Source organism: Mizuhopecten yessoensis, unplaced genomic scaffold (assembly GCF_002113885.1).
Source record: "Mizuhopecten yessoensis strain PY_sf001 unplaced genomic scaffold, ASM211388v2 scaffold716305, whole genome shotgun sequence".
Classification (NCBI taxonomy): domain Eukaryota; kingdom Metazoa; phylum Mollusca; class Bivalvia; order Pectinida; family Pectinidae; genus Mizuhopecten; species Mizuhopecten yessoensis.
Genome location: NW_018480050.1, coordinates 347,430 through 359,517, shown reverse-complemented (window position 1 = coordinate 359,517; position 12,088 = coordinate 347,430). Strand labels below are relative to the sequence as shown.

General features: G+C 37.4%; 1 protein-coding gene across 1 annotated transcript; it reads left to right on the top strand.

Moving 5' to 3' along the window:
* The first annotated feature begins 532 nt into the window (after nt 1-532).
* On the top strand, nt 533-9,634 carry LOC110442857 (elongation factor Tu, mitochondrial-like). Its single transcript, XM_021486695.1, has 2 exons — nt 533-984; nt 7,753-9,634. The coding sequence occupies exons 1-2, from the start codon at nt 567-569 to the stop codon at nt 8,739-8,741; spliced, it is 1,407 nt and encodes a 468-aa protein (XP_021342370.1). The 5' UTR covers nt 533-566; the 3' UTR covers nt 8,742-9,634.
* Nucleotides 9,635-12,088: the final 2,454 nt, after the last annotated feature.

Genomic DNA, 12,088 nt, shown 5'->3' with positions numbered 1-12,088 from the left:
GCAGCAACAGATTACTAGGTCCGACGTTATTTAATAAACGAACTACTACGGTCCGACCGAAAACGGCCCTTAAATCAATCATATGATTGCGGGGTACGTTGTCGGTAGGTGCAGTGGATAGCACATTGACTTGCCTTTCACCAAGACGGCCGGGGTTCGATTCCCCGATCGGACGTGAACATTGAGGTTAGGGTCACCTGCACGACGACGTGGATTTTCTCCGGGTACTCCGGTTTCCTTCCACACTAAGACCCCCACGCGCTAACATCCTCATTAATATAATCACGGACATATGTTATATACGTCTCTGGATAATCTAATTCCGTGATATAATATGAGTTGAAATAACTCGTTTTATAATTGGTTGAGGATTATCTGCAAACAAATGGAAATAGATTTTAATGTATGACACTGAACTTTTAAACCGTTGATAACCGAAATGTGTTTCTGCATTTGACGAGAGGCATAAACTCGTATTATTAATAAGGGCTATTGTCTGTTGAAGTAAATCGTTTTAGAAATAACGGACACGCATCCTTAAGTTGGGACATGCGTGCCATCGTTGAATGTTAGGGGGTCACAACATGGCGTCGATTATTACCCGTCAAATTCTCTTCGACAGGCTTCTAAGCTCCAAATTATCACTTTGCAAAAGGGCAATATCTTTATCGAACATTCTTTTTCAAAAGCCTCCAGCGCCGGGACAGAAAAAGGTATATTTGCGAGAAAAACCACACTTGAACATCGGTACCATCGGGCACGTGGACCACGGAAAGACGACATTGACAGCCGCGATCACCAGAGTCCTTTCGCAAAAAAAGGGCGCAAAGTTCCTTAAATATGATGACATAGACCGAGCACCCGAGGAAAGAAAGCGAGGGATTACCATCAACACCGCTACAGTGGAATATAATACGGAAAAACGCCATTATGGTCACATCGATTGTCCGGGCCACGCCGATTACATAAAAAACATGATCACAGGTATTAACGAGAGGTCACGTTACCTATTTTGACGAATTATGAATTCGTTATTTTTCAATGAATAACGCAATTCCATAATATTTTGATGCATGGCACTTGGGAAAAAAAGATGTTGTAACAGGTTGGGTACTATTAAATCGTCTATTCTCCCGATCTACTGATGGCACAACGGCGCATATGAGTAATAATCCTGTATTTGGGTAACAATTTTATTACTGAAATGAACTAAAAACATACAAAATTCTTTTACAGATTATGTACAAAAAAGTGCGTCATTCTTTCAACATTTATCATCCAATAACAATGCCTACACACTAAAGTCAATGAAGAACAAAGTCACTAAAAAGTTTGACATCAGAATTGATAAATGTGTGTGCACTAATGTACTTCATTGTGTTATTTATTGGATTGAGTTGAAAGAATAACACCTTTTGTGTTTTTATTTCACTTCATTCCCCATTTCAGTAATACAATTGTTACTCAAATGGTAGTCTGAATTATTCTGACGTTTTATCGACTTTTTTCATATCGGTCTGTCGTCGATTAACGTCAGAACTCTGGCCCTCTATGATATGCGGGAAATATGCGACCCAAGCCGGGAGCGCACTTCAAACTGATATTTTAGAAACAAATCGTCACTTTCACACACATGTCGCACATGGATCGAAAGATCTATTCTTTATGCACAAGATGAACATACATAACATGCCTCAAACAACCAATACAATCACTAAAAACATATTTTTTCAAACTTACTCTGTTTTACTGTAGTTTTTTGATAGCCCTGCCTTCTAATGCCACGTGACTAAATTCTCACCGGCCTACGTCATAACGTTGGGAAATACCTTGGGTAACGCGAGATCTCATCAAGTCATGTGACATTGCTCATGGCCTAATTTCCATTAAAAACATGGGTTGGTATAGAAAACGTTGGAACATACTTTTCGTAATGATCTTTGAAACATGCTGTTGATACCACCTAGTGCATAAAGAATAGATCTTTGGATCCATGTGCGACATGTGTGTGAAAGTGACGATTTGTTTCTAAAATATCAGTTTGAAGTGGGCTCCGGGTGCGGGTCGCATATTTCCCGCATGTTATAGAGGGCCGGAGTTCTGACGTTAATCGACGACAGACCGATATGAAAAAGTCGTTAAAAATAATAAGAATAATTCGGACTTCTCAAATTGGTAACTGTTATACATAAATGCAGGATTATTACCCATATGCGCTGTTGTGCCCAACCTGTAAACTAGGAGTAGCTTGGTTACTTTTACAACTTATTTTTATCCCCCGCTTTCACCGAAACGGGGGATATTACTATGGGTCTGTCCGTCTGTCTGTCTGTCCGTCCATCTGTCTGTCCATCTGTCATGCTTCGTTTCCGTGCAATAACTACAACAAATATTAAACAATTTTCTTCAAACTTGGTCACAGAGTTCAATGCTTCAAGGGCTCGGCCAAGTTTGATGACCATTTTTAGCGGACCCCATTTCCTGGAGTTATGGCCCTTTGAATAATAAAAACGTCATTATCTGCAGCCCTTCGTTTCCGTGCAATAACTTCAACAAATGTTAAACGATTTTCTTCAAACTTGGTCACAGGGTTCAATGCCTTAAGGGCTCGGCCTAATTCCTGTAGGAACTCTATTTAAATCAGAGATTTATAACGATAGAGTTCCTGCACAGCGCCTATATAAATATGTATGAAATGGAAGATGGTGAGTGTTCAAAGTACTCACGTGGTTTATAGTAATTGAACATTTATATCGCCAACGAAACTTGTAATTCCCAATAGATAAATGCTTCCGCTATATGATCCAACTAAAAAAACTGATATAAATGCATTGTACATCACCGCAATAATTCTTATTTCCAATGTACCCAAAATCTCATTTTGAGATGTCCGCCATCACTGTTTACAACACCGCACATGCGTAGAGAAGCAACAAAAGTGTATTGCTTTTAGTCCAGAGGCCCCCAAAGGGAAATCAGTAAATCGTTCTGTTAGTTACAGAGAAAGTTAAAATAGACAAAGACGAAACAAACACTAAATACACAAAAGTGTTTTTAATATTATTTATTATTGGGTAAATGTATTTTTTTCTTTCTCCTGGAACAGCTTCAGAACTAAACTGTCACAGTGTACTTTATTTTTACCAAAACTGAAATTCAGACAGTAATGAGTTTGGTAAAAATAAGTACATTTGTTTTAAATAATCACAATTATTTGCCAAGGTTTATTTTTATTTTTGTGTGTTTTTCCATTCCAATATAAATAAACTTTAGTACTAATCAAGTAATTACTATTCACAACCTAGTATTTTTTATAGTATTTTTATATTACAAAACAACAGTTATTCATAAACAAATTTCAATATATATGTGAAAAATGACTTTATTTATTACGTCCGAAATAATTCCACCTTTCCTGATACAATTGTTTTTTTGTGCATTTTTACATTTCTTTCGATTTTCCTTGTATATATATGATTGGTTTTGTATCATAGTGGATTATATTTCAAAGATATCAGATATGCCATAGAGAGTATTAATTAATTTTCATTTTCTGTAAATATGGAGAAGTAAATCAATACATGTTTCAGATTTTTTTATCACATTAAAATGGTTATTAAGAGCAAAGAGATAATAGTGCTATTGGTTTTTCATCATATATACAACGATGACAAATTATAATTATATCCCTGTTTCAAATAGCATCCAAAATAGTAATACAAACCAAAATATAAACAAACACAAAGGAAATGACTGATAGCTGACAGAAAATTACCTCCGGGTGTTTTAGTGAATTAACTGTCCGGCAATCTCCTCCTACATTTTTCAACCAATCACTTTGAAACTTGGTATGTCTTATAATCATGATATGAAGTTGTGTCTCCCTTAAAAGAATTTTGATACAACAATTTTTTCCAAAAGTTATTGCACTTTGTTTATTTCAGTATTTGATTTTTGTCCGGCAATCTCTTCCTACATTTTTCAATGGATCACTTGTGAAACTTGGTATACATTATAATCATGATATGAAGTTGTGTCTCCCTTAAGTTTTTTTTTAGATTCGTCGATTTTTGCAAAAGTTTTTGCCCTTTGTTCATTTCAGTATTTGATTTTTTGTCCGGAGATCACCTCCTACACTTTTTATAGAATGTCAGCTAACCGCTCTTAGAATGATACAGATGTTATTTCAATGTAAGAAAGTATATAACACTTTATGGCATTCGACGGGCGTATATTGTTTCACCCCACGGTACTCTTGTTTAAATACTGTTATTGCACAATCACTTCCGGAACGTCATGGAATGAAAACCAATATCGAGCATTGGTCTAGAGCGCCTTAACATAATTAAGGTATCAAGTATCGTTCATATAGGCTGACCAGAGCGCCTTAACATAAATAAGTTATCTGGTATCGTACATAGGCTGACCCGAGCGCTTTAACATAATTAAGTTATCTGGTATCGTACAAAGGCTGACCCGGGCGCCTTAACATAATTAAGTTATCTGGTATCGGACATAGGCTGACCCGAGCGCTTTAACATAATTAAGTTATCTGGTATCGGACATAGGCTGACCCGAGCGCTTTAACATAATTAAGTTATCTTGTATCGTACAAAGGCTGACCAGAGCGCCTTAACATAATTAAGTTATCTGGTATCGTCCATAGGCTGACCCGAGCGCCTTAACATAATTAAGTTATCTGGTGTCGTACATAGGCTGACCCGAGCGCTTTAACATAAATAAGTTATCTGGTATCGTACAAAGGCTGACCAGAGCGCCTTAACATACATAAGTTATCTGGTATCGTACAAAGGCTGACCTGAGCGCCTTAACATAAATAAGTTATCTGGTATCGTACATATGCTGACCAGAGCGCCTTAACATAATTAAGTCATCTGGTATCGTACATAGGCTGACCCGAGCGCCTTAACATAATTAAGTTATCTGGTGTCGTACATAGGCTGACCCGAGCGCTTTAACATAATTAAGTTATCTGGTATCGGACATAGGCTGACCCGAGCGCTTTAACATAATTAAGTTATCTTGTATCGTACAAAGGCTGACCAGAGCGCCTTAACATAATTAAGTTATCTGGTATCCTACATAGGCTGACCAGAGCGCCTTAACATAGTTAAATCATCTGGTATCCTACATAGGCTGACCAGAGTGCCTTAACATAATTAAGTTATCTGGTATCGTACAAAGGCTGACCCGGGCGCCTTAACATAATTAAGTTATCTGGTATCCTACATAGGCTGACCAGAGCGCCTTAACATAGTTAAGTCATCTGGTATCCTACATAGGCTGACCAGAGTGCCTTAACATAATTAAGTTATCTGGTATCGTACATAGGCTGACCAGAGCCCCTTAACATAATTAAGTCATCTGGTATCGTACGTAGGCTGACCAGAGCACCTTAACATAAATAAGTTATCTGGGATCGTACATAGGCTGACCAGAGCGCCTTAACATGATTAAGTCATCTGGTATCGTACATAGGCTGACCCGAGCGCCTTAACATAATTAAGTTATCTGGTGTCGTACATAGGCTGACCCGAGCGCTTTAACATAATTAAGTTATCTGGTATCGTACATAGGCTGACCCGAGCGCTTTAACATAATTAAGTTATCTGGTATCGTACAAAGGCTGACCAGAGCGCCTTAACATAAATAAGTTATCTGGTATCGTACAAAGGCTGACCCGAGCGCCTTAACATAATTAAGTTATCTGGTATCGTACGTAGGCTGACCAGAGCACCTTAACATAAATAAGTTATCTGGTATTGTACATAGGCTGACCAGAGCGCCTTAACATAATTAAGTCATCTGGTATCGTACATAGGCTGACCAGAGCGCCTTTACATAATTAAGTTATCTGGTATCGTACATAGGCTGACCCGAGCACCTTAACATAATTAAGTTATCTGGTATCGTACATAGGCTGACCAGAGCACCTTAACATAAATAAGATATCTGGTATTGTACATAGGCTGACCAGAGCGCCTTAAAATAATTAAGTCATCTGGTATCGTACATAGGCTGACCAGAGCACCTTATAATTAACATAATTAAGTTATCTGGTATCGTACAAAGGCTGACCCGAGCGCCTTAACATAATTAAGTTATCTGGTATCGTACATAGGCTGACCAGTGCACCTTAACATAAATAAGTTATCTGGTATCGTACATAGGCTGACCAGAGCGTCTTAACATAATTAAGTCAACTGGTATCCTACATAGGCTGACCAGAGCGCCTTAACATAATTAACTTATCTGGTATCGTACATAGGCTGACCCGAGCGCCTTAACATAATTAACTTATCTGGTATCTAACATAGGCTGACCCGAGCGCCTTAACATAATTAAGTTATCTGGTATCGTACATAGGCTGACCAGAGCGTCTTAACATAATTAAGTCAACTGGTATCCTACAAAGGCTGACCAGAGCGCCTTAACATAATCAAATTATCTGGTATCGTACATAGGCTGACCCGAGCGCCTTAACATAATTAAATATTTTAATATTGTTCATAGGCTGACCAGTTTCTGAGCACATACAGAGAAATTGACGAATAAATGAATTGGAACAAAAAAAAATCAAAGAGAAATGTGCTTCACATTGTGTATTAATTAATTTTAGTTTATTATCATGACTTTCCTTACTCTTCAATGACATCAAGTCAATTCCATTGTATCATGGAGTGCGCTCGTACATTTCCAGTTTCTGTGCTTGTTTATTCACAACACACAAGACTGCAATACACTTTGAATTACAATCCAGTTATGTATAGGGAAATATTTTTTACATAAATTTTTCAAATATAAATGTTCAAATCAACACTACTGTAATGCCAATTCGACTACATATTTGAATAACAAAATACTGGCATAGATAATAGGCATTAGAAATCAAAATATATAGCTAAAACGATAATTGGAAGCCCATGTATCACTATCTGATGTCAATATCTAAAGAGTAGCTTTTTCACTTATGTGTCTTATTTGTCTGTTAGGAAGACAGACATTACATTTGATTTAAGGAGGTACATATTTATTGAGAAATGCACTACTTTATTTTGGAATAGAGAAGTTACCTAAAAGGTGATTGTTGGTTATCCTAATACCATGTTTTTCAAGCTCAAGTTTATTAATTTTCAAATTGTATTTTAGACAAAGTTTACAAGCTAGGAGGAAAGTATATATTCTCTCACATTTCATAAGTGCTTTCCCGTTTTGCTAGGAAAACGACAAATCTATCTGTACATATATATATATATCTCACACATGCTATTATTCTGACAATGTGTCTGTATTGTAAAACGCCTAGACTTTTGTGCGGTGCATTAGTTTTACAATTAAAAGTGATTTTTATGACGGGAAGCACGGGAGAAAAACCACCCATCAATTCTGTGTGAGGTAGAGGAACACTTGGGATAGAATTTTTGAAGTTCAGCATTTGGCAAAAGCCTCACACAGAACCTCGACATCTTACCCTTGGGTTGAGATTTCTCTGCCTGCATCAATATCACACAGGAGGGATATATTCTTTTACAAGGCTGCTGTTCCTAAAGATATTACCTCTTCACTAGAAAATAATAGTATTGCCGTCTTCCTGCCTGCTATTTACTTCATATATAGTGCGATATTGAAAGGTCCATCTGTACGTCCTGTCATGTCGATGTTCTACTTTTTATAGTGAATATATAAAGTTGTTTGCTTATTTCTGATTATACACACTGCTATATTTTTCAGGAACCGCCCAGATGGATAGCTGTATTTTGGTGGTAGCAGCTACAGATGGAACTATGCCGCAGACGAGAGAACATCTTCTGCTTGCTAAACAGATCGGTATAGACAAGCTCGTAGTGTTTATAAACAAGGCTGATGCAGCTGATGCTGAAATGATTGAATTAGTGGAGATGGAAATAAGAGAAACGCTTACTGAGTTCGGCTTTGATGGGGAAAACACTCCTGTTATAATTGGATCTGCCTTGCAGGCTCTTGACGGGGTCAACGATGAACTTGGGGCTAATAAAGTCCGGGAACTACTTGATGCTGTTGATAGTTATCTCCCTGACATGATACGTGACCTTGACAAAGATTTCCTTATGCCTGTTGAGAGTGTATTCACCATTTCTGGGCGTGGAACAGTTGTGTCCGGGCAGGTTGTGCGTGGTATTGTGAACAAAGGAGATGATGTAGAGCTGAAGGGTCATGGTTTCAATTTAAAAACCACACTTACTGGAATCGAGATGTTTAATAAAAGTCTCGGGAGAGCTGAAGCTGGAGATCAGCTTGGAGCACTTCTGCGTGGTCTGAAAAAGGAAGAAGCAAGAAAAGGAATGACGCTCAGTAAACCGGGAAGCATTGTGTCAGGAAATAATATTCAGGCAAAAGTTTACCTGTTAAACCGTGAGGAAGGTGGAAGGAAGAACCCCTTTATAGATGGCACCCAAGCCCAGATGTACAGTACAACTTGGCGATGTCCATTTTTCTTTCAATTGGATGAAAACAAGCCCATCTTGATGCCAGGAGAAGATGCCACTGTTGATATATATCTACTGAAGAACATGTGTGTGGATGCTGGGCAGCGTTTCACTATCCGGGATGCCAACACCACAACAGGGTATGGTGTCATCACCAAAGTCTATCCTGATGTAGACATGGAAGGCTTTCTAGCAAAAAGAAAGAAAGAAAAATCAGCAAAGAAAAAGGCAGAAAAAAAGGCTGAAGGGACATAACTATGAGAACAAAAGATTTAATGTCGGTCGACTCGGACTTGATCGTCAAGACATTGCTTTGGAAACCATTTTTGAAGGAAAGAAAGTGTTAGATTAATTTTTATATTACAGCTAAAACTGTTCTAATGAAACTGTATGGTCGTTTCATTTGCTCATCAGATCCAATGAAGGTCTTTATGAAATTTTATTTGACTATTCGGTCGTTGAGCAGGATTATGTATTTTTGTGAAGAAAGTCTGCACATCAGGTGTTCTTGTGCATATATGCTATAGTGCTACAAAATATGCTGTCCACTGTATGTAGATATATGTTGAAAGAAACCGTATAGATAAAAAGATGTTAGAAACATGTTTGGAGTGATGAGAAAACATTACAAACATGTTCATTGCAAATTACTTGATTGAAAAAATGAGTGGAATACAAACTTTCAGTATTTGTAAATACACTGTACAAAATGTACTGTACCTACAAAAGATGATTTCGAAAACTCCTGTGTCTTCCCAAAAAATTGTGGCATTTCATGATAATGTGTGGTTGGCTATTTTAGTGAGCATAAAATTTAGCATTCAAAGTTATCAACTATACAGTATTTCATAGTTACCTCATTTCTTGGCATTCAAATGATTTCTATAAATTCTACATCAAATGAAGCCTTTGGGCAAGTGATTTGTTCGTGATATTATCATTATGCCAGTTTGATTTCATTGCTTCAGTAGCTAATCAACTTGGCTGTCATTCATTTTCATTTTGGAAGACATTTTTTATGACTATCTGGAATTTTCGAAGACATCTGTGGTAATGTTTTCTGTACTGAGTGAATGAATCATAAATATATATTGTTCTTGTGTACCAATATGTGTTTCTTGGAATTAAAAAATGGACAATGAATCCCAGCATTTTCCCTTAGCTTCCTGAAATTGATTTAGAAGGCATTTATACTGTACTGGGAAATACTTGCTGGAGTCCGACTTTTCGATTTACGTCATCCTTAATGATGCCATATAAATCATGAAAACAAATAGAACACAACATACAATATGTTTATAGTCGGTATATTGAAGGATGTAATTAACACTGGGCCAATCCAGATTGTCACAGTAAAGAGCCAATATTAGACTTGGCACAAGTTTTTCGCTATACAGTATTCAAACAATATCAAACTATTACATAATATCAACAACACAAATTCAAAGCATGATTGATTATTGAAAGAAAACTGAAAACATTAAATTCATCTCATGGGAGTCAAAACTTTCACCATCATGTAATATATTAGCTACAGTACTGTACGTTTTTGCTCTTCTGGAACAAAGTGCCTGTGAGCTTGTGGTATAATAACGTTTACCGTCCGTTGTCTCACTGAGGTCGTTACTATAAACAGATTTTTGGTGTCATTACTTTAGAGGCTTGATACTATGGGATTGTTTTATCATTTATTTTCTAAGTTTATGTCTCCCAAGGTTTCACAGTACACGCAAACTGAAGTATCCATACCACAAAGGCGCCATTACATTAAAGGGACATCGTGTGAAAAGTCATATTGTTTTTAGGTCACCTGAGCTTTAGCTCAAGTGACCTATTGCTATCCGTCTTCGTCCGTCGTCGTGCGTCGTCCGTTAACATTTTACATTTTCAACTTAAGCTGAAATACCGGCAAAGGGATTTCATTAATATTTCATGGGAAGGTTACTAACATCTCCCTGACCAAGTGTTTTTCGGGTCGATCAGAAATCCAATACGGCCGCCATTTTGAAAAACTATTTCAAACTTAGTCAAGTTCTGCTGGGCCGATTGAACTGAGACTTTGTAGGAATGATTGACTCATGGTCCTGACAAAGTGTTGTTATTTTGCGGGTCTATCAGAAATTCAATATGGCTGACAAGGCCGCCATTTTGAAAAACTATTTCAAGCTTAAAGTCATGTTCTAATGGGCCGATTAAACTGAAACTTTGTAGGAATGATCGACTCATGGTCCTGACATAATGTTGTTATTTTGCGGGTCTATCAGAAATTCAATATGGCTGACACGGCCGCCATTTTGAAAAAATATTTCAAACTTTAAGTCAAGTTCTGCTAGGCCGATTGAACTGAAACTTTGTAGGAATGATCGACTCATGGTCCTGACAAAGTTTTGTTATTTTTCGGGTCAATCAGAAATACAATTTGGCTGCCATGGCCACTATTTTGAAAATACCTATTTCATACTTAAAACAAGTTCTAATAGGCCGATTTAACTGAATATCGGTCTAGGAAAGATCAGCTCATGGTCCTGACAAACTTAAGTTAACGTTATACTTCACAATTTTTACTCAAATTGGTACATATTTCAACAACACAAATAAATATTGTAGGACTCAGGTGACCGTTAAGGCCCATGGGCCTCTGGTTAATGAATGTATGTGTTGAATGCACTTCCACTTATGTTACCTCGCTATCCCATATTCATAGTACGTTCCAAATGTCCAGTTTGACCACTTGAATTGTTCGGGAAAGCCCTGTTAAAAATAGCGCCAATAACGTCGCCTAACGGTTTTGAAACGAGGTAGTAAACACAGGTGGTCTGACCGAGATGCAAAGTTTCCAGGGGCCCCCCAGAGAGGGGCCATCAGGCAACTTCAACTTCTTACCACACTATGAAACCAAGTAATATGATTTTTAATTCCCTATTGAAACTTATTGAATTAGTAATTATTCATCATCAGAAGTTAATTGCACACATGCCAATATTCAGAATTTAAATGAAGAATTAATTGGTGGCATCTCAGTATTATTTATAGACACCAGGAAATATCTCTTACCGGATTGTGACTGGTACAAATGGGTACGGGGCTAAGCACCTTCCCTCAACCATGGGACAAACCTTTCTTTAAAAAGGAATATTCACAAGACGAATATCCCTTTTCAAATGTTTTCATAAAGTGTATATATGCATTGACAAGTACAAAAAAAAAAAGATTTTTAGCCAAGAGGGCAAGTGAGCTTATGTCATAGTGGGGCATCTGTCATACATCAACTTTTCCTTTAAAACAATTTTTTCTGAAGAACAGACAGGCCAAAAGTCATGATATCTGGCTGAAATCTTCATTAGAAGGAGCCCGTCAAAGTTTGGGAATGAAAATGACCTTAACCTACTTTCAAGGTCACAGGGGTCAAATGTGTCAAATGCTTCCAACGACTTCTGAAGAATTCAAAGTTATAAAATCTCCATATTTGGCTGGTTGCTTTCTGGGAAAGAGCCTGACAAAGTTGAGAATGAAAATGACCTTGACCTACTTTCAAGGTCTCAGTGGTCAAATTATGTCAAATGCTTCTAACGACTTCTGAAGAATTCAAAGTTATAAAATCT

Bases quoted from the DNA above. Each gene is read 5' to 3' on its own strand.
- LOC110442857 (XM_021486695.1), top strand. From the start codon at position 567: ATGTTAGGGGGTCACAACATGGCGTCGATTATTACCCGTCAAATTCTC. The intron at 985-7,752 runs GTATTAACGAGA...TATATTTTTCAG, and splicing joins CATAAAAAACATGATCACAG to GAACCGCCCAGATGGATAGC.